A 26,819-nucleotide genomic window follows, 5' to 3' on the forward strand; every position below is an offset into this window, starting at 1 on the left:
GAAGGAAAACAAGTTTGGGAGGGGTGAAGAAGATGCTAGGTCAGAAAGGAAAGCAGAGAAGTAGGGGAAGGATGAATGGGGATGCAGGTAAGGTTGTAGCTTCAGTGGTGGGAAGTTGAATGGTTTCTCAGCTGGTTTTTCAGTTTGAAATTAATGAAATAAAATTTAGTGGGAAATGAGCAAAGAAGCTGACCAGGGGAAAGAAAGGATGCCGGGAGAGGCGTGAAGGCCCTGTTGAGGTGGGACAGTGTGAATTGTAGCAGCACTGATGGATCGTGTGTGGAAGGGTGTGTGTTTTCTGGATTGTAAGCTCTCAGAGGATAAGACCAGGTGCAGTCTCTTTGGCTGCCTTCTCTGTGATTACCACAGTGCTGTGTACACAGTGGAGTCCCTGGGTGGTGCAGACGGTTAATGTGCTCAATTACTAACTGGAAGGTCGGCAGCTCGAGTCCACCCAGAGGCACCTCTGAAGAGGGCCTGGAGATCTCTTTCTGAAAAATCAGCCACTGAAAACCCTATGGAGCACAGCGCTACTTTGACATACGTGGGGCCACCATGAGCTGGAATCGACTCAACAGCAACTGGAACTGGTTTACCCAGTGGACACCCAAATGTCTTAGACAGATTGCTTTTGGTGGCAAGTATCAGAAACTCACCCTAACACATTTAGCAAAAAAGGAGAATGTGTTACAAGAGTGAGCAGTGAGCCAGGATTCGGTATGTATATTTTCACCACAATAAAAAAAAAAAAAAAAAAGAGTGAGCGGGAAGGTATAGGGTAGTGCCTTGTGAGAGTCAGAAACCAGGCTCTGCTGCTCTCCTATCAAGAGAGCATGGCCTCTTACCTGCCTTCATTGTTTTCTCTCACTGTCCTGGGCCAAAATGGCCACCTTTGGGCCAGCTCTGCATTCTTCTAAGCCAAGCATTGAACAGACTAGCAAGTGCAGCGGTTTCCAAAACCTAGCAATTCATCAGAATCAACTGGAGAGATTTTAATCATTATAGATTCCTAACCCCCACATTGGATTTCTAAATGGATTTTTGTGGATGGAACCCAGAAAGTTTATTTTTCAAAAGCTCCCCCCAGGTGATCTTGATCTAATTAGTCTATAAGCCTGCACTTGAGAGCCACTGCCCTTGGGTATCCCCCGCAGTCCAAATTCCCAAGAGACTGTATCTGATTAGACTACACATGGTTCAGGAAACCTTGGCCAGAGGAGCAGGGTCCTGGCAACGTGAGGAAGTGACCACCCAGGGCCTCCACTGCTGTATACAGGGCTCATATACAAATTAGAAAAAAGTGCTCCTCCGGGTCCAAAGAAAAAAAGGTACCCTTCTGGGTAGATCAGCCTCTCCGCTGGCAGGCTTGGCACTTGTACATGGCAGAGGGGGGTGGGGGGATAAGTGTGACTTCCCTGAATTTTAGATTTTACCTCCCCTCTGACAGGTAACACACCTTGCTGGCCCCTGGCCCATTTCTGTGGCAATGGACAATTCCCAGAGATAAGTGTGGGCTGGGCAGACTCTAAATGGTCTCTTCCTTTCATCAAATGCCACTATTTGATGTATATCATCTTAAAACCAAGCCCATTCCCACTGAGTCAATTCTGACTCATAGCAACCCTATAGGACAGGGTAGAACTACCCCATAGGGTTTCCAAGCCTGTAATCCTTACAGAAGGCAGACTGCCACCTCTTACTTCCACGAGAAAGGTGGGTTCAAACTACCAGTCTTTTAGTTAGCAGCTGAGCACATTAACCACTGCACCACTAGGGCTCAACTATCATCTTACTAGCATGTAATTGGCCTCTTTAAAAGTATATCACAGAGGAGGGGAAAGTGATACATTAAGTATTCTCGTTCATTGTGGTTTTGATACATGTTCACATGGTATCAAGATAACTCGTGAGGTCTTCAGTTAAAATTGTCGTACACTGATATTAGCAGAGTTTTCAGAGGCAAGCTCTCAACAAAATATCCTTGAAAATCCTTTATATTTGTGAAGAAAATGTATTCCCTGAGCAAGCCTTTGCTAAGAGTTCGCTAAAAGGAAGAGATTGGTATGTTTTATTTCTGGAAAAGATCGTTAGCTGCGGGCAACCCAAATTTGGGGGAAATGAGAGGAAATTGGCTCCCGGGGACAGAGGGGCTTGGGTAGGAAGGAGGGAGAGCCCCTGTAACTTATGATGCAGTGGAATTTGTCCACTATTTTTATTCAGCAACTCTACTGCGTGCTCACTGTGGTGCTAGGGATACAACAGTGAACTTGGCAGACAAAGCCTTGCCTCAAATAAGAGGACTGGGAGTGAGCAGTTCACCAGAGAACTTAGGTGGACTCAGTGGTCCCTAAGACGGCAGAGGTTCCCAGCATGCAGACATGGCGCATCCGGGAGAGTCCGATGATGGGGCCAGGCGATGCTCCACACTGGATCCTGGTTCTGCCATCACCACCCGCTCCCCCGCCCCTGCCACACAATATAACAGTTTGGAGTGGTTCTTCTAGTCTCAACATAAGGGACTCAGGCTGCTGAGGGACACAGTCAGGGCCACAAGCAGTAGTTAGAGGATTAAAATGTGCTGGTGCCAGCCTCAACACCCACACAGGCCCAAAACATATCCAAATGACAGATGTCCCTAGAAGAGTAGTTACCTTGTTTTTGGAGACTATAGTATTTTTTAAAAATACCCTCAAATGATAGCAAATTTTCATGCTTTGATGTTAGATTCTTCTGGAGTTTTTTTGTTTTTTTTCTATTAATTCTCTCTATTAGGAAATAGGACACACTTAGAAAACTACATAAACAACCAATGTCATAGAACGCTTTATGTACAAACTATTGAATGGGAAACTAATTTGCTCTGTAAACTTTCACCTAAAGCACAATTTTAAAAAACTACATAAAGCCCACATGTATACTTAACAAATAATTTTAAAGCAAATACCCATGTAACTACTGTTTGACTCAAGAAACAGAATATTGCCAGTGCCTCAGAAACCCATCCCCATGTCCCTTCCCAACCTCAGCCGCTCTCTCCCTTAAAGCTGAATGTTCTCCTGACCTTAATAGTAATTTCTTCCTTGCTTTTCTTTATACTTTCACTATGTACGTGTATATGGATTTTGTTTTATTTGCTTAATAGGAGTCATTCCAGGCCATGTCTGATCAACAAGGTGGGAGGTCAGCCTGGGTAAGGCCATTTTTATCAAAAAAAACAACATGTGCTCTAAAACAATAAGGAGAGTTTCTTCTGTTTCATGTGAACTAGACATATGGAAAGAAATTCTGAAAATATTGTGTATGTCAACACTGCTATAAGGACTGGTCTTTTGAACATACTAATTCTGATTGTCTATACATCTGTCAATCTTATTACTTCAGAGTCTCACCTAGTATATGGCTGTGTCCTGTTAAACCACATTTTTCTCAACTTTTATCTGTTTTGTTTTTTCTTCAAGGTGGCCCTTAGTGTTCACCCCCTGAAAATATTTGTGGTGAGGCTTGTAAGCACTGTTGTTTGTCCCAGGCCTCTGCACAACATGGTGTCTCTGTGTGACGGTCTTCCCTAGAGGAGGACAGCATGAGGTTACGTTCTAGGGAAAATGCTCTGAAAACTGAGAGATTCTATACTCCTCATTCTAGGAAAATTTTGGCATTGACCTTCCCCCTTGCAGTTTTCTCCCTAAGAATTTCTTGCCTGTCTACCTTGAGTGGCACAGGTTTGACCTTCCCTACTGATAGAAGGATGAGCAAGGTGACCATTTCCAACTCTGCAGTGGCCTCCTCCAGTCTTTTGGGGGAGGGGAGGGGAAAGAATATAAAATTCTTCTCCATTTTTATATTAGGAAAAAAAATCAGTAATTAATTGTTCAGAACAGAAATGTTAGCATGGGCTCAGCTGGCCACTGGTCAGCCATTGCCAAGGTCTGTGTGAGTGCCCGCACGTGAATGGCTGGTAGGAGCACTATACGCAGGCCAAGGTCATAGCTTAAGTCCCCGGGGGAGATGGCTAGGCTAAACTCTAAATCCATCTATGGTATACAAAATGTAAAAACTAAAGAAAAACTCTGAAAGCTACTCCATTATGAAATTGTAGTTCCATAGAGGATTAAAAATTGAGGATAATTTTTGAAAGCCCTTTATAGTCTTACTTAAAATGCATTATAGAGGTAACAGACTTCTTTTTTAGAGCTAAAATCTTCTTCATTTATAATAAAGAAGCACACAACAGTTTGAACGTTAGATTAATTTTTGTAATTTTATTTTGCTCAGGGTAACACATGGGGTCACAATGAGTCAGAATCAACTCAACAGCAACTGATTTTTCTGTTTTTGGTTTTTTTTAATATTAAATTGAATTTACATTTCCTGATTACATGCCACCTGATGGTGATGTGACACAAACTAGAAACATGCCAGATGGCAAGGATGACAAGTACTTTAGGTCATCTACCCAGCAAACAATGAGTGTTGACGGTAGAGCTTTGGGGTTGGCCCTTGGGCCCTGACTGGATGGTCGGAATCCGTGCAGACCCCATGTAGGAACTCATAGTAAGTATCGTAATCCTGTTGTTGTTTGATGTCATCAAGTCAATTTCGACTCATAGTGACCCTGTGTGATAGAGTAGAGCTGCCCCATAGGGTTTTCTTGGCTATAATCTTTATGGAAGCAGATCATTAGGTCTTTCTTGAAGGCCAACTGCTGGGTGGGCTCAAACTGCCAACGTTTTGATTAGCAGCCAAGCACTTAACCATTGTACCACCAGGGTTCCTTTATCTTAATCCTAGGAATGTAAAATATTATGAATATACAGTTACCTGGGACAGAAACTGGTGGGGAATTCCCAGCCTCAGCCTTTGCTTCTCAGCACCACGTTTACAATAGCCCCGGGAGGAAGAGAACAGTTCTGGTATCGGCTCAGCATCCCTACTGAATGGGGTTGAGAAAATTCAGCATGTCTGTAGATTTTAAAAGATGCACTTTGCAGTTCTCCTGATGTGACAGGTGAATCGTGTTTTACAGCTTTTTGTCTTGCTTTGCCATCTGCCCTGAGGGTTAACGCTAGGTAGGCATTAAGAGAATTGGTTTTTAAGTAATCTATTAAAGCTTTTAGTCATGAAATTAATTTTTCCATCTTGGTAATATTTTTCACAGGCTCAGAAAAAAAGTTTGAACCAGACCTCCCCCATCTCAGCTTCCAAGACCACAGATGGCCTGAGGCCAGCCCAGATCCCGGGCCTCCTGAGCACTGCACTGCCAGGTCAGGAGCCTTTGTAGTCCGCCCTCCTCGGCATGTCCCCATCTTCCCAGTGCCCACGGGGGAATCCTCTCCTGCCTCACTCTGGATGCAAGCTTTCTGCCTGCCATAATCTCACCTCCACTCCAATCGCTCCTTTTTCCTATCTCCTTTCCACACAGATAATATCCTATGTTGTGTAAACACTTAGATACCATCAGTTGTAAGATGTGGCATCATTTTATATACCACTGAAAAAGAAAAACGTACTTCTCATTGCAGTCTGACACACTGTTTAAAAAAAAAAAATGTGCTTCTTAGAAACAATGAAATCTTGTATTGTATCATGTGACACACGGGACTCTGTAGTTATCTTCATGTTGCTTCACATATGTATGTTTGGAATCCCCCTGAGACTGAAAACCTGTGAGCTGTTTCTTCTATTTTTCCCTAAGGCTTTGAACACCTGCAGTACTCAGTTAGTGCCGCAAAAGACAAAAGCCTGAATGTCCCTAGTCAGTCCACCCTTTGGGCCCCCCTTTTCCTAAGTTCTAGTGTTTTGAGGTTCTGTAGAGCTGACATATTTACTGGCATGAGGCCTATTCCTCAGACTACAGATAATCCAACGCAATAGCATTTCAGCTTTTATGTACTTATTGCCACTGATTTATTTGTATTTATTACCTATCTATTGACTTACTACCTAAATGAAATCCTTACCTCTGACTCTAGAGCTTGTTAATAAATGTACTTCTGTAGTCTCCTTCTTCACAGCAAGCATCCACGGTAAAGAAATCCCTTTTAGAATGTTCGCGTAATCTGTATACACTGGGCTCTGGAGGCCAGATGATAAGCCTGGTGTTCTGTTTCTGTTGAACATTGTCTTATGTATTAATTCTAATAGGGCAGGATTCTGGAAGCAAAGGTATCCCGGCGTCCTTAGGAGTCACACAGGCGCAGCAGGAAAAAGTAGTGGGATCGTCTCCTGTCCAGCCAACTGTGCAGGTAGAAGACTTTGAATAGCTTCTTCTTGATGTTTAGTGTCATCTTCTGCTCAGGGTTCCTGTCTGGTATCGTGGGCACAATCAACCAGTCACCCTGTGGCCACAAGGTATTCAGGAGCATGGTCACTAAGACCTTCCCAGTAGGCCGGGCCTTGGTGGTGTTTCTAGGAGGAATATGGCTGCTTATTTTCTGACATACTTACAGTGCTGTCATTTACTCATGAATGAACAAGACACCAGCAGTCAGCACATAGTAGGCACTCAGAAATGTAGTTTACCATTGAATGCTACAGTTCACTATCATATCAAAAGCGGATTCGTTCTTCTTAGTTATGCTGAGAGATTTTTGTTTTCCTGCAGCTGTCTTTTGACCCAAGTTTGGCTCATAAACCTCAATACGTTTCAAACCACTGGTCTAGAAACGAAAAAAAAAAAAAAAATGATCTCCGCTTACTAAGGTCTTAGTTTCTTTCCCATCGAACTTGCCAGTTAGTAGGGTAATGAAACTTGTTTTGGCCTGGGCCTACCTGGAGAACCCAGCGAAGGATCTAGTTCAGTTGTCAGGGCTCTGACATAAAACATATTTGTTTCCCTGACATAAGAAATGCCCTACTAGCAGCACCTCGAAAGGTTAGACAGGAAGCTCTGGGGGCAGTGCGTTTATGTTAATGCAGAGGAGCAACTCAGAAAAGGAGGGTGAGAGTGGCTGCACAACTTGAAGAATGGAATCGGTGTCACTGAACTGTACAGGTAGAAACGGCTGAATTGGTGTATGTTTGGCTGTGTATATTCTCAACAGCAATGAAATAAAAATTTTTTAATGTAAAGCAAAGAACGCCCTACTAGATCACACACAGAAACTATGCTCAACAGCAGCTCAAAAGCATTTGCTACCTTACTGAACACCTAGAAGAGGAGCTCAGTGGTATCTTGATTTTTCAGATGTCATGGAGTTGGTACCCACAAATATATTTCTTCAGAAATGTCATGATGCATTTGCAGAGGGAGTTAGAGAGTCAAGCTTTAAGGCATAAACTGAGTCCTAAGGAACTGACAGCTTGTATAACCTTGACACAGTACAGCTTTGCTATATGGGGTCCGTGGACGCGTTTATTTTTTTTTTGCAGGCAAATTCTGTAGTCTTAGCATGCGCCCTTGATAGGCAGTTGAGGATATTTGAAGCATAGTGACCTTTATGGGTAAATGTATTCTGCTTATTTTTTCTACAAGAGGGAATAATAAGAGGTGTATTTTGTCCTTTGTCTTTAGGTGGACAGTCATACGGGAGGACAAAAAAGGCCTGCTGCGAAACAGCTGACTAAAGGAGCTTTGTGAGTACCTTTGGAAATGACAGATTAATTGTGAACATTTCTGGGCTTCCTAAGCTTCAGTAAATATAATATCTCACAAAACCTGTGACCAAAACCATTGCCGTCAAGTTGATTCCGACTCATAGCAACCCTATAAGACAGAGTAGAACTGCCCCATAGAGTTTTCAAGGAACACCTGGTGGATTCGAACTGCCTACCTTTTGGCTAGCAGCCGTAGCTCAACCACTACGCCATCAGGGTTTCCATATCCCACAAAAGTCAGGTTATAACAATGGACTTTGAAAATTTTTTCCTAGTTTGTTTTCATTAGGACCTATGAGTATATCAGAGGTAGTTTGAACCTACTGTCTGCTCTTGTTCCTAAGGTGGATAATTCTTTGTGTTTTTAACATGCCAGAAGCCCTTTCAGTGACCTAGGAGTCTCTGAGGAGAAGCATGGTTTGATAAACTCCTAAGTTTAGAAGAGAAATGTTAGCATGGGCCCACTTAGCCCAAAGGCTAAAATCCACTGCTGGCATACAAAATACAAAACTGAAAAAAAAACTCTGAGAACTGCTATGTTGTGAATAATACCATTTCTGGATGTCTCATTTTCTTTCCGTGCAAGTAACTGTCACGATTAGATTTCCTAACATGGCACGGCACTGACGTGGAACTATCTTTTTTCAAGCATTCTCCAGCAGTTACAGAGGGACCAAGCCCACGCTGTGACCCCCGATAAGAGTCAGTTCCGATCACTAAGTGACGCAGTGCAGAGGCTGCTCTCCTACCACGTGTGCCAGGGCTCCATGCCCACCGAGGAGGACTTGAGGAAAGGTAAGCAGCCTGTCACCTGGGCAAGCCACTGTGACACCAGATGCCTTCCTCTGGATACCCCCACAGATGAACGAGAGCTGCTCAACCCCCACATGGTCACCAGCTTATTTTTTTTAATCACAGACCTAACTTGTTCCCAATTTACTTGACTTCTCAGTCCATACTTAGGGTTGTGACTTACTCTTCTCAATATTCTATGAAGGGATACTGAAATGCCAGAGTATTGTATTGATCAATTTGGGCGCAGTAAATCCACAGCGTTGTCTGGACCGCCGGCTGCAGATGGGATGGCTCTGGACTAGGTACCCTGCCCAGAAATGTAGGCATAGCCCTTGCCTTTAGACAGAATGCATACTCTTAGCTGTTACTACCAGCCTTATGAATTAGGTACATATTTTAGCCCCTAAAAGAATTCCCTAAGGTTCCAAAGAGAGTCAATCAGCTGATGTAGATGTCAGAGAATGCTGTACATCAAGAACCTGGCAAAAAGGTTAGGATGTACTAGGGCTCCTGACCCCAACCTAGAAGCCAGCCCATTCTAATGGTTGGTCCTGCTGCGTCTTCCAGGTGTGAAGCTAGTTCTACCCCTCCTTCCCACCCCACTCCTAATCCCTGACTCCATTAGTGACCCTCTGCTGCCTTAGCCCCTTCCTTGCTTGCCCCCCGGCCGGGGTCTCTGATCTCTGACTGCAGTGGGCCATGTCAGCCCACTCTGTGCTTCCCCTGTGTGGTCCAGGGAACAGGGCCAAGATCCAGCCTTAAGCAGGGGTATGAAGACTCGGAGAAGGAGAGTGAATTAGAAAATGTGAGACCTTCGGAGACTGACAGACAAAGGACAGAGCCACAGGACCATGACCAGCAAGGTGTCATGAACTAGCTGTGTCTTCACCTAAAATGGTCTGCCCAGCCGAGACAGCTAGACTTGATTTTTTTTTTGCCTGTTTTAGTTTTTTACACGATTGGAAGGGAGTGGAGGCTTAGATCATCTAAACTAGTAGATCATTGTCTATTCATTGATGTTAGTTACTGGACTCAGTTTTATGGTTTTCCTTTATATACTGTGTTTAAAGGTATCATGTTTTTAGCTTCCTCATTGAAGTTAAAATAGGCAAATGTTAAAATGAGTTTCTGTGCCCACCCACATACCAGTGGGCAGTGAGAGAAAGCAGTGCAGAAGCACAATGCTTAACCAGGGGAAAGCTAATCTAAGAAGAGAAAACCACCATGGAGAAGCCGTGTTTGAATAACAGAACTTTTGGAAAAGTAATGCATTTCAGTCCTAAGAAATAAAAGACCTAGTGGGTGATGCACACTCTCTTACTATTTTCTCTCTCTCTTCTTTTTTTTCAAGTGGACAATGAATTTGAAACAGTTGCCACTCAGCTCCTAAAAAGAACTCAAGCTATGCTTAACAAATACAGATGTCTACTCCTAGAAGATGCCATGGTAAAATTTGTGCTTCCAGCGTATTTGTTTTTTAAAACTCCACAGGTTATAGCTACTAATTCAGAGAGAAGTTCAAGAAATTATGTCTTCAGAATATAGTTTAGAAGGCACAGATATTTAAGACTGTAGAAAAACATACACTTGGCTGTTACTACTACTAATAGCAGCTAACATTTGCTGCACTTTACACAGTTGATCACAGTGCTATTGTTGTCTTGTTTAATAAATGAGAAAACCATGGCTTTGGTGGTACAGGGGGAGAATTCTTGCCCTCCATGCAGGAAACCTGAGTTTAATTCCCAGCCAGTGCACCTCAGGCGCAGCCACCACCCACCGCTCATGGAGGCTTATGTGCTGCTGTGTTGCTCAACAGGTTTCAGTGGAGCTTCCAGACTAAGACAGACTAGGAAGAAAAGCCTGGCAATCTACTTCTGAAAATCAGCCAGCAAAAACCCTGTGGATCACAATGGTTCGATCCACAAGCGATCGTGGGGGTGGCGCAGGATCAGGCAGCATTTTGTTCCATCGTACATGGGGTTGCCATGAGTCCGGCCCACTCTATAGCCGCTCGCAACAACAACTACAGGGGTTTGGTTAAATAACTCCCCCCAGATCATACAGCTCGTAAGTTTGCAGAGTAACTCGCAGAGCTGGGATACAGACCAGGACTTCTGGTGGTCCCCAGTCCACACTGATGCTGTGTGCTGCCTCTCACCAAGCCAAACAGCAACCTGCATCATCATTTTAGAGGGTACAGTTTGGTGGTTTTTAGCGTATTACCACGGTTATGCAACTACTACCACTGGCTGATTCCAGAGCATTTTCATCACCTCAAAAAGAAACTGAAATTAATTTTAAAGCATCAGTTAATAAAAGAAGCTATCTCAGGAAATGGTGGAAAGACCAAACCTATTCTGAGATTTTTATAAGCAGTTCTAAAATCATATAGGCCTTAATTTACGTGACTATAACATACTTAACTGGTGTCTTAAAATTCATTTTCAATTTGAGATTAAGTCTAAAGATGTTTCTTTGGGAGATTAATTGAACTATGCTATACATGTGTACAATATAGTGTAAATACGTGCGTGTGTATATGTGTATGTATAAATAAATGATACATATATATATATATATATATATGTAGCCCTGGTGGTGCGGTGGTTAAGAGCTCTGCTGCTAACCAGAAAAAGTTGGCAGTTCGAATCCACCAGCCACTCCTTGGAAACCCTATGAGGCAGTTCTGCTCTGTCCTATAGGATCGCCATGAGTTGCAATCAACTGGACGGCAACGGGTTTGGTTTCGGTTTTTACATACATATCTATGTATATGTATGTATATATATTTACTTAAAACTTCGCCTCCAGAGTCTCAAGTAGTCTCATGCTGACAACCATTTCAGAAACAAACTTAGAGAAGTCAAAAAAAGACCAGCTCTATCATTTCTCTATCATTTGCAGAAGGTCCCTACGTGGCACAAATGGTTTACACTGAGCAACCAACCTGAAGGTTGGTGGTTCAAACCCGCCCAATGGTACTGCAGAAGAAAAGTCCTAGTGATCTGCTTCTGTTAAGATTGTAGCCAAGAGGGTCCCAGACACAGCTGGAGAAAAATGTAGAACAAAATTGTAACTCACAGAAAAAGACCAGACTTACTGGCCTGACAGACTGGAGAAACCTCAAGAGTATGGCCCCCAGGATACCCTTATAGATCAGTAATAAAGTCACTGCTGAGGTTCACCCTTCAACCAAAGATTAGACAGGCCCAGAAAACAAAATGAGACTAAAGGGGCACACCAGCCCAGAGACAAGGACTAGGAGGCAGGAGGGGCCAGGAAAACTGGTAACGGGAAACCCAAGGTCGAGAAGGGAAAGTATTGACATGTCGTGGGGTTATTAACCAACATCATAAAACAATATGTGTACTAACTAATGAGAAGCTAGTTTGTTCTATAAACCTTCATCTAAAGTACAATTAAAAAAAAAAAATTACAGCCAAGAAACCCCCGTAGAGCAATTCTACTCTGTAACACATGGGGTGGCTGTAAGTTGAAATTGACATGACAACTAACAACAACATCATTTCTGAGGAAAGGACCATTTGGCCAGATTGTCATATATCTGCTATGAGTTTTCATGTTAAATGAGACCCAGAAATATAATTTGAGATTTGAGTCTGCCCAGTAAAAGATAATTTTAAGGAAAGCCTTAATTAAAAAAAACTTAAGTATCCAAAAAAAAAAAAACCCAAATTTGTTGCCATCTAGTTCTAGTCAATTCCGACTCATAGCTACCCTATAGGACAGAGTGGAACTGCCCCATAGGCTTTCTAAGGAGCAGCTGGTGGATTTGAACTGTATCTAACAGAAAGATTTCCAATATATTGTTAAGTCCAAAAAATACCTAAACCAAACCCATTGCTGTCGAGTCTGATCCTATAGGACAGAGTAGAACTGCCTTATAGGGTTTCCAAGGAGCACCTGGTAGATTTGAACTGCCAACCTTTTGGTTAGCAGCCTGAGCACTTAACCACTGTACCACCAGGGCTCCGTTGTTAAGTAGAGGTGGGGAAAAAGAAAGGTGTAAAACGGTGTGGATGGTAGCTACCATTTGTGTACAAAAATAAACGAAGAAAGATACACATGTTTATGTGTAACCTAAAATATCTCTGGAGAGTATGTTAACAAGCTACTAGGCAAGAGGATACTTCCGGCGGAGGCACTGGGTGGTAACGGGTGTACAGAGGAGAAAAAGAAGGGCAGCTTACTTTTCACATACCCATTAATACCTTTTGAATTTTGTACCGGTGTGCAAATTACCTGTAAAATTACCAAAAATAAAAAATATATCATATGTGACTAGGATAATGAGACCAAATGGCACATGACTAGAACCAGAATATCAGATTCTCATTTCTGGTTGCTTCATTTGTTCAAAGTCACAGTGAGATGTTTTTACTTGATAAAAGGCCTCTGAAATGACTGGATTCTCTCCTTTTCAGCGGATTGATCCCTCTGCTGAGATGGTGATGATTGATAGGATGTTCAACCAGGAAGAAAGGGCCTCTCTGTCCCGGGACAAGCGTCTGGCACTTGTAGACCCTGGTAAGAAACATCAGCGTGAAAATCGGGGAGAGCTACTGCCATGGCTCATGGCATGTATATGAATACTCTAAGGAAACCCTGGTGGGAGTGATTAAGAGCTATGTCTGCTAACCAAAAGGCTGACAGTTTGAATCCACCAGCCGCTCCTTGGAAAAAGTGTATGGGGCAGTCCTACTCTGTCCTGTAGGGCCACTATGAGTTGAAATCAACTCGAGAGCAATGGGTTTGGTTTTTGTTGGTTTGAGAAGGTCTACATTCTACAAAATGTAAGCTAGAATATTTCCTTCAGTTAAGTGATTATTTTTCCCTATTGTAAACTTAAAATTCTCAACCTTTCTTCTATTTTTTGAAAACTGAACTAAGTCCTTCCCAGAAGCAATTAAACTTCAGCATATTATTGAGTGCCTCGCTATGTGCAAGGCAGCATGAGGGGGAAAATCAGTAAGACACCTTATTTAAGTACTCTTCTCTCATGCCATCAATTTCCTATATTTTAGATTTGATTCTGTACAGTAAAAGTGTATTTTAGATTTGACCCACGGTCTGCCTTTTAAAAAATGAGATGTCTATCTTTTTCTTGTTGTCTAAAAAATATTTTCAAAGGAACATAATAACAATTCACAGAATGTAAATGTAGCCATACTTTCACCATCCTCGATAAGAAATGTTCTAATTTCTCTAATTTTTCTTCCAATCTGGTCTAACTTACATATGTCATTTATATATAGTTATAATCATGTCGTATGCTAAATGTGGTTTTATGTTCTGATTTCCTTTCATTTAACACATCTCAAGTTTTTATCATATTGCTATAGTCTTCAAATTAATAGTCAATAAATTTGTAATATATTAATTTGATAGCTTAGTTAATTAATTTCCCTATTATTGAACAATATTTCCTGTGGCTTCACTTCCATTCCCCTAATATCTCTTCTGACTTAAGTATTAAAGTTCTGCCTTGTGCTTGATAACAGCTCAGGAAGCTTCCAAAGAGAATATATGATCCTTATACTTAGTCTGAGGAGCCCCGGTGACACAGTGGTTAAGCACTCAGCTGCTAACCGAAAGGTTAAAACCCCCCAGCAGCTCCAAGGGAGAAAAGGCCTGGCGATGTGCTTGCGTAAAGATTACAGCCTAGGCGACCCTATAGGGAAGTTCCACTCTGTCATATAGGGTCTCTCTGAGTCAGAATTGACTCACCAGCACACAGCATGCTTAGTCTAAAGAGCCCCAGTGGTGCGATGGTTAAGTACTTGGCTGCCAACCAAAAGGTCGGTGGTTCAAACCGACCAGTTACCCCAGGGAAGAAAAGACCTGGCGATCTGTTCCTGTAAAGATTACAGCCTAGGAAACCCTATGCAGCGTATAGGGTTGCTCTGAGTTGGGATCAACTGGATGGGACATGGAAACAACACAACATCCTTTGTCTAAAGGGAGAGTCTGAAAGAAATGCTTTGTGCCTAGGAAGGGCCTCGTATCATCCCAGTGAGGGAGAGAACAGTGCGTGATACACTTCCGTCCCCTCTTCCTGGAGCCTGAAATCATCCTGGGGCCGTTGGGCAGATTGGGCTCATGGATGAACCCTTCTGCGTTGTCACAGCCCCACAACTGAGTGCCACACGGGCGGGGCGGTGCTGTCACTCACCTCTGCGTAGTGCCGCCGGTGCTTGTCGGGTGGAATAATCTTTTTAGGTTTCAAGGGTGTATCTCTGAGATCTCACGTGCTGAGAGTTGGTGGACAAATTTATGTTCATCCTGTACGTATTCTTTGTGGTTTTTATAATGTCATCCAAGCCCTATGTCATTACCATCACTTTCAGAGTGAGCACCTTTTCTGACCTTGAGTGAGCCCCGTCTGTCCTGTCAGCCCCTCAGTCCTCAGGCACACTGCCTTTGCCGTCCTCCTGTTCCTCTTTGATCCCGACACAGTTAAGCACTCACTCACAGGCACAGCTCCTCCATACTCCACTCTCCTGCCAAGCAGCTATCACTGTGGATTCGTGTGACCATTCATTTTGTGCTCCCAGCAAAGTGCAGCTACTTATGCCAGGGTCCCTTAGAGTGCGTCTAGATGGACTGAAGCCCTCACACCCAAAGACAAGTAGGTGTCCATGGCCCCAGAGCCCCATTCCAGGGCCCTTGACTCTAAGGTTCAGGCTGATACCAGCACCTAATTTCTGTAGACTGTTTCAAAGTACTCATTAATGAAAAGCTGATTGAAAATAACACTAAGAGATCAGGGCTAAGCGGAGCCTTTTGCCCATCTGATTTTCTAAGCAACTACCTTCTCAAAAAGGTTTAAGCTTCCCATCTGGAAGCTGCAGCTCTCCAGCCTTGGTTACATTTATGGGATGACCTCTCAGTATTGTGGAGTCCCTGGGTGGTGCAAATGGTTATCGTGCTTGGCTTTCAAGACACTCAGAGGTGTCTTGAAAGAAAGGCCTGGTGATCTGCTTCCAAAAAATTGGCCACTGAAAACTCTATAGAACACAGTTCTACTCTGACACACATGGGGTTGCCATGAGATGGAATCAATTGATGGCAGCTGGTTAACTTGTTTCTCAGAGTCCTGCTTCTGCGTGTTCCTGTACAAGAAATAGATTGACTCAGCCGGTGGGGTGAGATGGGCTTGCCCTCTTCACCTGACCCACTGAGGGTCCATCATATAGTCCTTACTTTCTCATTGATTCATTCATGTTCTTTTCGTTTCCCTCTTTCAGATGGCTTTCAGGCTGATTTCTGTTGTTCCTTCAAACTTGATAAAGCTACTCATGAGACGCAACGTGGTAGGAGTGACCAGCATGGCTGTAAAACCAGCTCCTTACATCTGACAGCCAAGGCCCAGAGCAGAGACCGAGCCAAACCAGGCATGGCAGAACCCACGAATCATGACCAGTTTCATCTAGTGCCTAATCACATCGTGGTCTCCGCAGAAGGAAACATTTCTAAAAAAACTGAATGCCTCGGCAGAGCACTGAAATTTGACAAAGCGGGCTTAGTCCAATACCGGAGTGCGTCTGAAGAGAAAACCAGCCGGAGAGACTCCCTGAAGGCCAGTGAGTGCTCTCCCGGCCCCGAAGGGCACCGGAAAACCTCATCCAGACCAGATCGTAGTTCTGAGAGCAAGCTCTCAAGTATCCTAGTAGATTCGCACTTGGAGATGACGTGTAACAATTCCTTCCAAGACAAAACTCTGAGGAATTCTCCAAAGAATGAAGTTTTACACACAGACATCATGAAAGGGTCAGGCGAGCCCCAGCCAGACCTCCAGCTCAGTAAGAGTCTAGAAACAACATTTAAGAACATCTTGGAACTCAAAAAGGCCGGGAGGCAGCCCCAAAGTGACCCCGCGGTTAGCAGCTCTGTTGAATTAGATTTTCCCAACTTTTCACCAATGGCTTTGCAGGAAAACTGCCTGGAAAAGTTCATCCCGGACCACAGCGAAGGCGTTGTAGAAACTGACTCCATTTTAGAAGCAGCTGTAAATAGTATCCTAGAGTGTTAATAGCAGCAGTCCTTCCCCGGCCCACCCCGCAGACCCCCGCCCTGGACAAGTTACATTCTCTCCTGGCAAAAGCAAATGGAAATGGTCTCCTGTCTCCAGCCTGCTTGGTCTTTCATCACAAATTATTCTTTCTAATCTCAATCCTGTTCTTTGTTTAAGAGCAATACTCGTCGTGGTTACAGGGAGATCCTTAGGAAAAGTAATCCTTGTTAGGAAGCAGTCTGATAGGCCCTACACATTTCAAGTGTTATGAAAAGTGCTTAGAGTCATTTGTTTTTGTTTGTTTGCTTGCTTTATTATTTTTTTAAAAAACACTGTAACTCAATGAGATCACAGTATACTTGGCCCTGGGTAAAATTCTGACAATCAGAGTCATTTGAAAAGAACAGACTTATTAAAGAGAATCAAACAGGACTGATAGAAGCTACTTTTTAAAGTATATCCCACTGTATCTCCAATTTTTGGTGGTTTTTTGGTAGGGGGGTGTTTTTCGGTTGCAGGGGAGACTTATCTTGGCCTTCCCCACACAGCCCTGTGTGAGCAGGAAGTTGGTGGCTGATTTGCCGGGGACCCTGCAGCCCTGACGGAAAAAGCTAGCAGTGTACCAGTAGGGCGTTTGCAGGGCTTCCTTGCTCATCATTCAAGTGCTTTTCTGATGCTCCTGGAGCAAAACCTCACGCTTCTGAGCGTATCCATGGTGCGGTCCATTTAGGGAATGCTCTGTTCTTAGTTGCAACAGCATTTCTTGAAATAATTTTGCTGGGCTAAATAAAGGAAAGTGGAAACCAGTACATGGCACAGTGTACAGGGGGGCTGGGGTAGAGCCCAGAGGGCTTTCATGTGTATATATGCAAAAGCATATATATGTGAACTGTTAAGGAGAAAAAAAAACAAAGAGTTTTGCATTTTTTAATTCGCTCTAATCAACAGATGCTGTGGTGTGTTGTTTGTTGCTGGGTTTTGTTTCGTTGTTTTGTTGTTTTGTGTCTCTTCCCTCCCTCTCCCACAACAATAGCCAAGCATCAAAAGCACTTCCATTTGAAAACAGCCTTGTAATTTTTTTAGTTTAAACTTCAAGGGGACTTTGGCCTTGTTTTATTCTTCTTGCTGTCCGAGAACAGTAGTTACCCTGGCAGCAACCAAAACACAGACAAACCAAAGGTCACCAGCCAGCCCACCACTGCAAGGAAAGATCTGAGACCCGGGGAGTCCCCCATGGAGCCAAAGGATACACCCTGTCACGGTTTGTGTTTGGCCCATGCTCATATTGGTGAGAACGACCTACTGCTTTATTTATTTATATTTCCTTTCAGGGAGCTTTCCCCTTTTTCCTTCTTATATACCTGCCCCAGGTCATTCTCTTTCTGTTGGTACTTTCATTCTCAGTGTCATTGTAACCATTAGTTATCTGCTGTCATTGGGTTATCAACATAATGGTATTTTATATGCATACTTACATGCGTGTGTGTATATGAGTGAGCTGTTCACATCCAGAGGTCATTTTGGTTACAGCGTGTGCACACTCACTCTCACTGTTGTGTGTGCACGCCCTCTCATTTATACTGTTTATCTCTCTGGCTTTAGAGGCGCACCCACTAGACTCCACTCTAACGTGTTACCAGGATCTACTTCTGGCTATCTCCAGGATGGGGATGACCCCCTTTGTCAACATGTTGGCCATTTCTTTTCCAGCCCAGCCTGCGATGGAAAGGAAGCCTTCTGATTATTAAAAACGGCAACAGAAGACCTACACTGTCCCTGCCACCCTGCCCCGCCACACACACACCTTGCAAGACAGCCTCTTCACAAAAGCAGGCCCTGCCACACACACACCCTGCTAGACAAGCAGGCCCCGCCACACACACACCCTGCAAGACAGCCAGCCTTCACAAAAGCAGGCCCCGCCACACACACACCCTGTGAGACAGCCAGTCTTCACAAAAGCAGGGTGCTTTCTCTCCTCCCTGGCCAAGAGAAACTGGAAAAACTGGGCCATTTTAGGGTTACCATTTTTTCCTTATTTGTGCCAATGTCCAAGTTGCAGATTTCCCCCCTTTTCCCGTATTGTAACATATTAGAAAGATAAGTTGGTGTTCCAGTTGGAACCTTCTGTTGGGGCAGCCCTGGGGTAACACCCTGCCCTGACCCCCCATGATTTCATAGGCTCTTCATCTCTTAGGTCTCATGCTTCCCTAATTCCTAGCAAGACTTAAAGATGGTCCCTCTTGATCAAATTCTCCTTATTGTGGAACTTGATGCCTGGAAGCCTTTACCAGGGCTGCTGATGAGTTACATTAATTCCTTCGAATCAGTGGAATTCTCAAGAGACAAGCTTCATGTACATTGGTCACTCTCTCTCTTCCCCATCCTGCCCTGCTACCCCCACCCTAGCTTTTCTATAAACCATCTTAATGGGTTTTTAGCCCTAACCCTTGTCAAGCAAATGGAGAGCCTAATTTACCAAAATGAAACTTGTAAATTTTTGTGTCCTTGTATGTAAGTTTACTTTTTATGGAGGAAAGATTCTAGATAATGACAAATGAAGATTTCAAAATGTATTTTACTCCTGTGATTAGGTTATGCGCACATGGGTCATAACTCGCATGCCGAACCCTCTCCGGTGAAGGGTGAGAGTTCAGCCTGGGACGCCCAACATTCAGTTGTTCAGGTTCATTAGTCAAAGTTAAGTTTTAGGATTACTTGTACTCAGTAACAAAAAATCATTTTCTTTTTTTTTTTTCTTTCTGTTGTTGTTGTGGAAACGTGTGAATTAGTTATGAAGCATTTGATTTCCTGTGTCCTTAAGTACTGCCTAAAGATGAAGCAGATTTTAAACTGGCAATTACGACAAAGAAATATTTTAGCTCTGAAGAATTTAGTAGACTTTGTTAGATTAGGGAGGCCTTACAGACTGACTTGACTTAAAAGAGGACGCGTCACTCACTGTCAGTGTGGTGTGGGCTTTATTTGCTTAAATACCTTCATTTGTATAGTATGTCTCACTTGAAATTGCTTTGTATACATTTTGTAAAAATATTTATAAAATGTTTTGTAAAAAAAAGTATAACAAATTGCAGTTTATTTTGTTATGTTGGATAAATACTGTTAAAAGAAACCAGTCAGTAACTATATTGTTAATCCATGGTTAGGAAATGTTTAGTTGGAGATTACAAAATGAAACAACCATTGCAATACAGCCAAAGATTTGGGAAAATGTGCAACTGTGATTGTCTTGATTTTGCAAATAAGAATGGCTGCTTTTCCCAGAAGAAAAGGCTAGGTGTTCAGTAGGAATTCTGTTGAAACAAATTTTATCAAATAATCAAAAATTAGCCTAACCAGTGAAGAGGGAGAATTTTCGTTGATTTGTCCTTTCCAAACAGTTACTAATTAAAGTTGGTCAGTGAGGAAGTTTAGTCATGGACGTCGCTAGCCCCCCACTCCTCCTGTCACATGGGACACACTTAGCAACGAAAAGGAAATGAGCCTCAGTCTCCAGGAAATTCTCTTTAATAGTTAAATTTATTTTGTTTCTGCTGGACTAAGGAGATAGTTAAAGAAGACTGCTTTAAAAACCACAGACTGCTTTACATAAGATTTATTCTGAAATTAGCATGCTTCTCTTTAGGTTCACGCATTTGACCAAACTATATTAACACTTTTGTAACCTTTTCTGTAAAATAGCACCCTGAACCCCTTCTGAATTCCTGCCCCCCGAGTGTGATCCTACCCAAATTGTTAGGGAAACTGCCAGAGGGTGAAATGTCTGTCTGGGAGGTAAGGGTAGGGTATAAAACTCCTTAACAGATTTTTCTTTGGGGTCTAGAATTTATACTTAGACTCCTTACTTTATGGTTTAATTTTCCCCCCTCCCCCCTTAAAGTAGTAAACCAAACCCGACCCATTGCCTTCAAGTCAATTCTGACTCATAACAACCCTATAGGTCAGAGTAGAACTGTCTCAGGATTTATGGAAGAAGACTGCTGTATCTTTCTACTGTGCAGCGGCTGGTGGGCTCTAACTACTGACCTTTCATTTAGCAGCTGAGCGCTTAACCACTGTGCCACCAAGGCTCCTTAAAGCAGTAGCAGACAGGATATCAAAATTCTGCAGTAATCGTTATATAAATAGGAAGTGGTTTTCACATAACTAACAGAATAATTATTGCTAAAATAATTACATCAGTGGATGGATCCCTTAACATCATTTGCAGTGTTGCTTTGCTAAGGATAAATGTGTGTCCAGCGTGACATTCACGCCTCTCTTCAAGCCATTTGTGATGGGAGTGCCCGGAAGGAAGAGGTAGAAGGGAGGATCATTTGGCCGCTTGGTTAGGATCAGGGTCTCTGTGTTCTCCAGAGGCATGCCAAGAGGAAAGGCCAGGTATCTTAGGATGGTTAAAGCCCCTCAGCCCTGTGTATGGGAAGCCATATTCCAGGAAAAGAGACACTAGTATTCTCTGATGTAGAGAAGGTAGCCAGTGGATTGTTGGGGGGTTGGGGGGAAGGGAAGGGAAAAGTGAGAAATCTCTATGGCGCTAAAACAGCATTGCTCAGGTAGGCTGTAGCTGTGCTGTCCTCAAACAGCAAGGCTCTGGGCCTGGGCCTGGGTCTGGCCCTGCTTCAGCCCTGCCTGTACTCTCCAGGACAGTTAGGACCCCTGGGGTATCCAGCTGGACATGGTGGGCATTAACCACTAAACAGTTTACTGCGTGACAGGCACTGTGCTAAGCATTAGGAATATACAGATCAGATAAATTGGGCATAATTTCTGCTCTTAAGGAGCTCATATTATAGAGGGAGAAAGAGGTATATAAATAATTACATTTGGGAACTGGAGTTGAGGAGACATGAAACCAGGGTGCTAAAATTCTGAACTGCCACCCGGTAGAGAGCTGCAATCTATTTCCATGTCCTGGTTCTTAATATCATTTCCTGAGTTACATTTGAGGGATGCTTAGGATAAGAAAGAAAAAAGTATTACACTTTCTGCACAAAGGAAGATAAAGGATTTTTTGTGATTATAGTGTTAAATAAGGAGCCCTGGTGGTGCAGTGATTAATGCACTCAGCTGTTAACTGGAAGGTCAGCAGTTTGAACTCAGCAGTTGCTCTGAGGGAGAAAGATGCGGCAGTCTGCTTCCATAAAGATTTACAGCCTTGGAAACCCTATGGGGCAGTTCTACTCTGTCCCACACGGTCACTATGAATCGGCATGGACTTGATGGCAATGGGTTTGGTTTTTATGAGTTTATGGTGTTAAATGTGTGGAGAAGTCTTGTTCCGTATGTGTAAAAATGGTAGGAACACGTTGGTAGTATGAAATGGATGCTACAGTATAAGTAGCCTGTGTCTACACTGCTGCAGGTAAAAGGTCTTTTATAAGGAACCCTAACTGGTATTTCTCTAGGGCATGTGCTGGAGTCTGGCCTTTGAAAGACTTGCAAAGGTAAGAAGATCCTTAGGAAAAAATCACTTCTAAGAAGGTCAATGAAAGCAGTACAACTGGTTGGCAGGGAAGTGCCTTTGGCTGCAGAATCTGGAAACGAGTTTCAATACCTCTTTTAATACATTATCAGATATATTCCTGCAAGTTACTCTTAGCCTCAGCTTTCTTGCCTATAAACTAAGAAGGCTTGTCCTAGCCCTCCACTTCTTAGAGTGAAAATGAGGTGTTACGGAAGAAGTATGAAAAATAAAAAAAGCTACTGTTCCATGATCCCTGAAATTCAGAAAAGCTTTGGGTCTTTCTGTTCTGCTTTTGGTCTGGCCTGCTGCACAGTCTACTTTCTAAGAAAGAGGCTGATGCCCTTCTCCTCTTCCCCCCCCCCCCCTTTTCCTTCCCACTTTTGCTCCCTTATGCTTGTTTTCCATCAGGATCAAAAGCTGTTGTCCACATTTTCATTCCCAACTCTAGGTTCATCTGGCTTCTTTCATTCTAATCTTTTCCACCTGCATTCTGATAACCCTTGTCACTCTCTTGAGGAACTAACAAGGAAAGCTTGAAACAAAACAGAATCAGCAGTAAGAAGGGTCGTAATCCAGGGAAGAGGTTTGAAGCAGTTGGGAAGATTCAGAGGGAGCTACCTTTGGGGTGTATTGGATGTGGTGGTTTTGCCTTACTGAAAAGGCATTGCTCAATTAGCTCTTGAGTAAAAAACAGTAGATTTCCATAACACAGAAGTGCAGGCAATCCTAAATAATTTATTCAGGGATATGTTAGGAAAGAGATCCTGGAGTCAATTCAGAAAAACACAAAATATTGGCCCTGAAAGGAGTCTTAAAAATAACTCCATCAACTTTCTAGTATATCCTTCCAAAATTGTTACATGTAAATGCATCTATAGAAAGAAAAAAAAAAAAACTCTGACAATTCTCTCATGCCCATCCTATTCTGTATCTTGCTTTTTCAAATTTAACCAAATGTCTGGGATTCTTTGGTTGTAAGCAACAGAAACCAGTTCTAGTTAACCAACAGAGGGATTATACGAGGAGGATAAGAACTGAATTGAAGGCAGAAGATCCAACCGGGCTTGAGAAAGACAGGAGCGAGAAAACTCCAGGAGGTCTTAGTAGGTGAAAGTTGTTGAAAGTCTTGCCCAAACCCTCCACCAACATTACTGCTCAAGATGCAAAATCCCAGAGGAGTGAATAGGGTCTAATGTCCCCTGCCACTGGGGAGGTGTGAGGAGCTGAAAAGATCTTCCAGAGACTCCTTGAACTTATGTATTGGGAGATCAAGAATTTGGATTTGATATCCCCCCACACCTACACACACCAGATTGTACATGATGAGGGAGAGACCAGTCCACAAGACGAATGGTGTAAAAATGTTACAGGGGTAGTTGTCTGATCTCCTCTAACTTCACAAGGGGAAAGAGAATCAAAATCAACAGCCCGGGAGATGGGAACAAGAAGGCAGAATAGTAAGACGCTTCCTTCGGCCCTCTTAAAACAAAGACCCGAAAAAACAAGTGCATCAATTATATATGATAATCTAGGAGCCCTGAACATCAAAGACAAAGTTGAGGAGTCAGACTGAGCAGCAGGGGGAGGGACAGACAGTTCAGAAGCAGTGAAGAAGTACCAGACCTGAGCTAGCAGGCACCCTACAGGCTGTATTGGCTGGTACACACGGGCTGAGGCAAGCAGGATGCATTTTACCACAGTGGGTGAAACCAGGGGGAGGAGAGTCTGCACAAGCCTCTGGAGCCAGGGGAGTGGCGCTGGATCTGTGAAAGTTAAGTGCAAGTGTCTAACCTACCACGTGGGATCAAAATAACCCTTCCCCCTCTGGGACTTCCATAGTGGAGAACTGCCTCTTTTCCTCTTACCTACCCTGTCCCCACTCTGTTCAGATAGCAGTCGACAGTATTCAACAATTGCCACGCTCCTCAAGCCAGAAATAGGACCTATCCAGCCCAATCCAGTCTCCTGGATTTAGGGAAAAAACGAACAGAAGAGAAACCCGCCAACTCCCCTAAGCAGGGTACTCGGGACTAATTGCACCCAAACCCGTCTCACAGCTTTAAAAAACTGCCATGCCCCCTAAGCGAGGAACACAGAGCAAGCACTGCCCCTTTGCCTAAGCACAGGCATAAGGAGTCCACGGACTTCAAATGCCTTTCGCCCCTGTGTAGACCTGTGTGGGCCCATTCAACAGCATAGGTCCTCATTAGCATAGTACAACAGGGTATATATACCTGAAGCCTGTTTTCAACTGCAACAGCTAAGGGGGAGTGGCAGATTCGTGACATTTGACACTGCCCCACCATTAGGCAGGATCCTCACCCACCCACATCAGGGGCCTGAGGACTGACGGCTTCACCCATTCCACCTAGGACCCATTCCACCCATTCCACCTAGCCACACACGACAGGGGTCCAAGAATAAGTGGTGCCTCCAAGTCCTCACAGCCAACAGCCTTGGGTGCCAAAAATTCCAGCTGCAAAACCCTCCCACCTATGCACTCTAGGGTACAGGGATATACCTTCCACCTAGGAACTCAAAGGCAGCCACCAGCCCCCTACCTTACTTAGCACATAACCCCCTCCTGCAGCCAGATACTTGTGTCTGCTCCAATTACCCTACATAGCCCAGCCCATCTAGGACTGTAGGTGAGGGCCTGCACCACACACTCAGTGAAGATGACCTGGACATCTGACCTGAATCCACACCAGAAAAGTAAATGGACTCCTGGGCTCACACACCTAGTAGCAGTTCTAACCACCTGGTGACAGGACGTGAGAGCTTCAAAGATGCCAATAACCAAAGTAGCTTACATGTCCAGCCTATTTGGGCATATTAAAACAAAATAAAAAGCTAGAACACAGTAAGCAGACAAAATAAATAAATATAATTTATTGATGGCTCAATATCAATATCAAATCACAGAGAGGCAGGTAATGATGGCTCCAGCAAGTGACCAAAATAAAGAACCAGGAAACCTCCTGGAGGAAGAGAAATTCTTGGAATTACCAGAGGTAGAATTCAAAAGATTAGTATACAGAGCTCTTCAAGAGATCAAGGAGGAGATCAGGCAAAATGCAGAACAAACCAAGGAACCCACAGACAAAGAAATAGAAGAATTTAGGAAAGCTATACAAGATCAGAATGACAAATTTAACAGGCTATTAGAATCCATACGGAGATAGTAAATAGAAATTCAAAAGATTAACAATAAAATTTCAGAATTAGACAACTCAATAGAAATTCATAGGAGCAGAGTTGAGGTAATAGAAGTCAGAATTAGTGTGAATGAAGATAAAGCACTTGACTCCAATTTAAAAAAAAAAAGAAAAATCAGATACAACAATTTTTTAAAAATTAAGAAACCCTTGTAGCAAGGTGTATATGGGTTTTTGTGTGAGAAACTGACTTGATTTATAAACTTTCATTTAAAGCACAATAAAAATTATTAAAAAAAAATTAAGAAATCCTAAGAATTATGTGGGACTCTATCAAGAATAACCTATGAGTGATTGGAGTACCAGAACAGAGGGGAATAACAGAAAATACAGAGAGAATTGTTGAAAATTGGCTGGCGGAAAACATCCCTGATATCATGAAATATAAGAAGATATATATCCAAGAAGCTTATCAAACCCCACACAGGGTAGATACCAAAAGAAAGTCACCAAGACATATTTTAATGAAACTTGCCAAAACCAAAGATAATGAGAGATTTTCAAGAGGCACTAGGGATAAATGAAAAGTCACCTACAGAGGAGAGTCAGTAAGACTAAGCTCTGACTACTCCGCAGAAACCATGCAGGCAAGAAGGCTATGGGATGACCTACGTAAAGTCTTGAAGGAAAAACACTGCCAGCCAAGAACTATATATCCAGCAAAACTGTCTCTCAAATATGAAGGCGAAATTAGGGCATTTCCAGGTAAACAGAAGTAAAGGGAATTTGTAAAAACCAAATCAAAATTAAGAAATATTAAAGGGAGTCCTTCAGGAGAGAACCAAAAATATCAGGTAACAACCCAAGACTAGAACACAGGACAGAACAACCAGGTATCAACCAAGATAGGGAAGTCCCAAAAACAAGTCAAAGCTAAAACACTGAAAATAAGGAAACAAAGATGGCAATATGTAAAAGATGACAACATTAAAACAAAAAAGAGAGACTAAATAGTGTACTCATAGAACTTTCATATGGAGGGGAAGTTAAGGCAATATCAAGAAATAAAAGTTTGGTTTAAACTTAGAAAAACAGAGGTAAATTTTAAGGTAACCACAAAGGAAACTAATAAATCTATCCATCAAAATAAAAAAGAACAAAAACATAAAGACTAAGCAAATGCAAAATCAACAATAATTAAAAAGATAAAAATACATAAAGACAAATGACTCAGCACAGCAAATTAAGTGTCAACACCAGAAAAAAGAAAAATACATCAAAATGACAGCAGTAAACTTATACCTATCAATAATTACACTGAATATAAATGGACTAAGTGTTCCAGTAAAGAGAGTGACAGAGAGTGGCAGAATGGATTAAAAAAAAAATTGTCTATATGCTGCCTACAAGAGACACACCTTAGACTCAAAGACTCAAACAAACTAAAACTCAAAGAATGGGAAAAAATATATCAAGCAAACAACAATCAAAAAAGAGGAGTGGCAATATTAATCTCTGACAAAATAGACATTAAAGCAAAATCCACTAAAAAGGATAAGAAAGGGCACTATATGATGATTAAGAGTCAATACACCAGGAGAACATAACCATAATAAACACATATACACCCAATGACAGGCCTCCAAAACACATAAAACAAACTCAAACAGCACTGAAGAGAGAAATAGACAGCTCTACAATAGTAGTAGGAGACTTCAACGCATCACTTTCGGTGAAGGACAGAACATCT

General features: G+C 42.7%; 1 protein-coding gene across 3 annotated transcripts in view; it reads left to right on the forward strand.

The window, feature by feature from the left end:
- BICRAL (BICRA like chromatin remodeling complex associated protein) overlaps positions 1–22,287 on the forward strand; it is a 78,072-nt gene extending 55,785 nt beyond the window's left edge. For all 3 annotated transcript variants that reach the window (XM_023545630.2, XM_064286264.1, XM_064286261.1), the window contains 7 exons: positions 5,156–5,261; positions 6,142–6,242; positions 7,511–7,572; positions 8,243–8,388; positions 9,740–9,834; positions 12,837–12,939; positions 15,660–22,287. In XM_023545630.2, the coding sequence (XP_023401398.1) occupies positions 5,156–5,261; positions 6,142–6,242; positions 7,511–7,572; positions 8,243–8,388; positions 9,740–9,834; positions 12,837–12,939; positions 15,660–16,444 (1,398 nt within the window). In that variant the 3' untranslated portion in view covers positions 16,445–22,287. The remainder of the gene's footprint in view (positions 1–5,155; positions 5,262–6,141; positions 6,243–7,510; positions 7,573–8,242; positions 8,389–9,739; positions 9,835–12,836; positions 12,940–15,659) is intronic.
- The last annotated feature ends 4,532 nt before the right edge of the window (positions 22,288–26,819 follow it).

This window comes from Loxodonta africana, chromosome 1 (assembly GCF_030014295.1).
Source record: "Loxodonta africana isolate mLoxAfr1 chromosome 1, mLoxAfr1.hap2, whole genome shotgun sequence".
Lineage (NCBI taxonomy): Eukaryota > Metazoa > Chordata > Mammalia > Proboscidea > Elephantidae > Loxodonta > Loxodonta africana.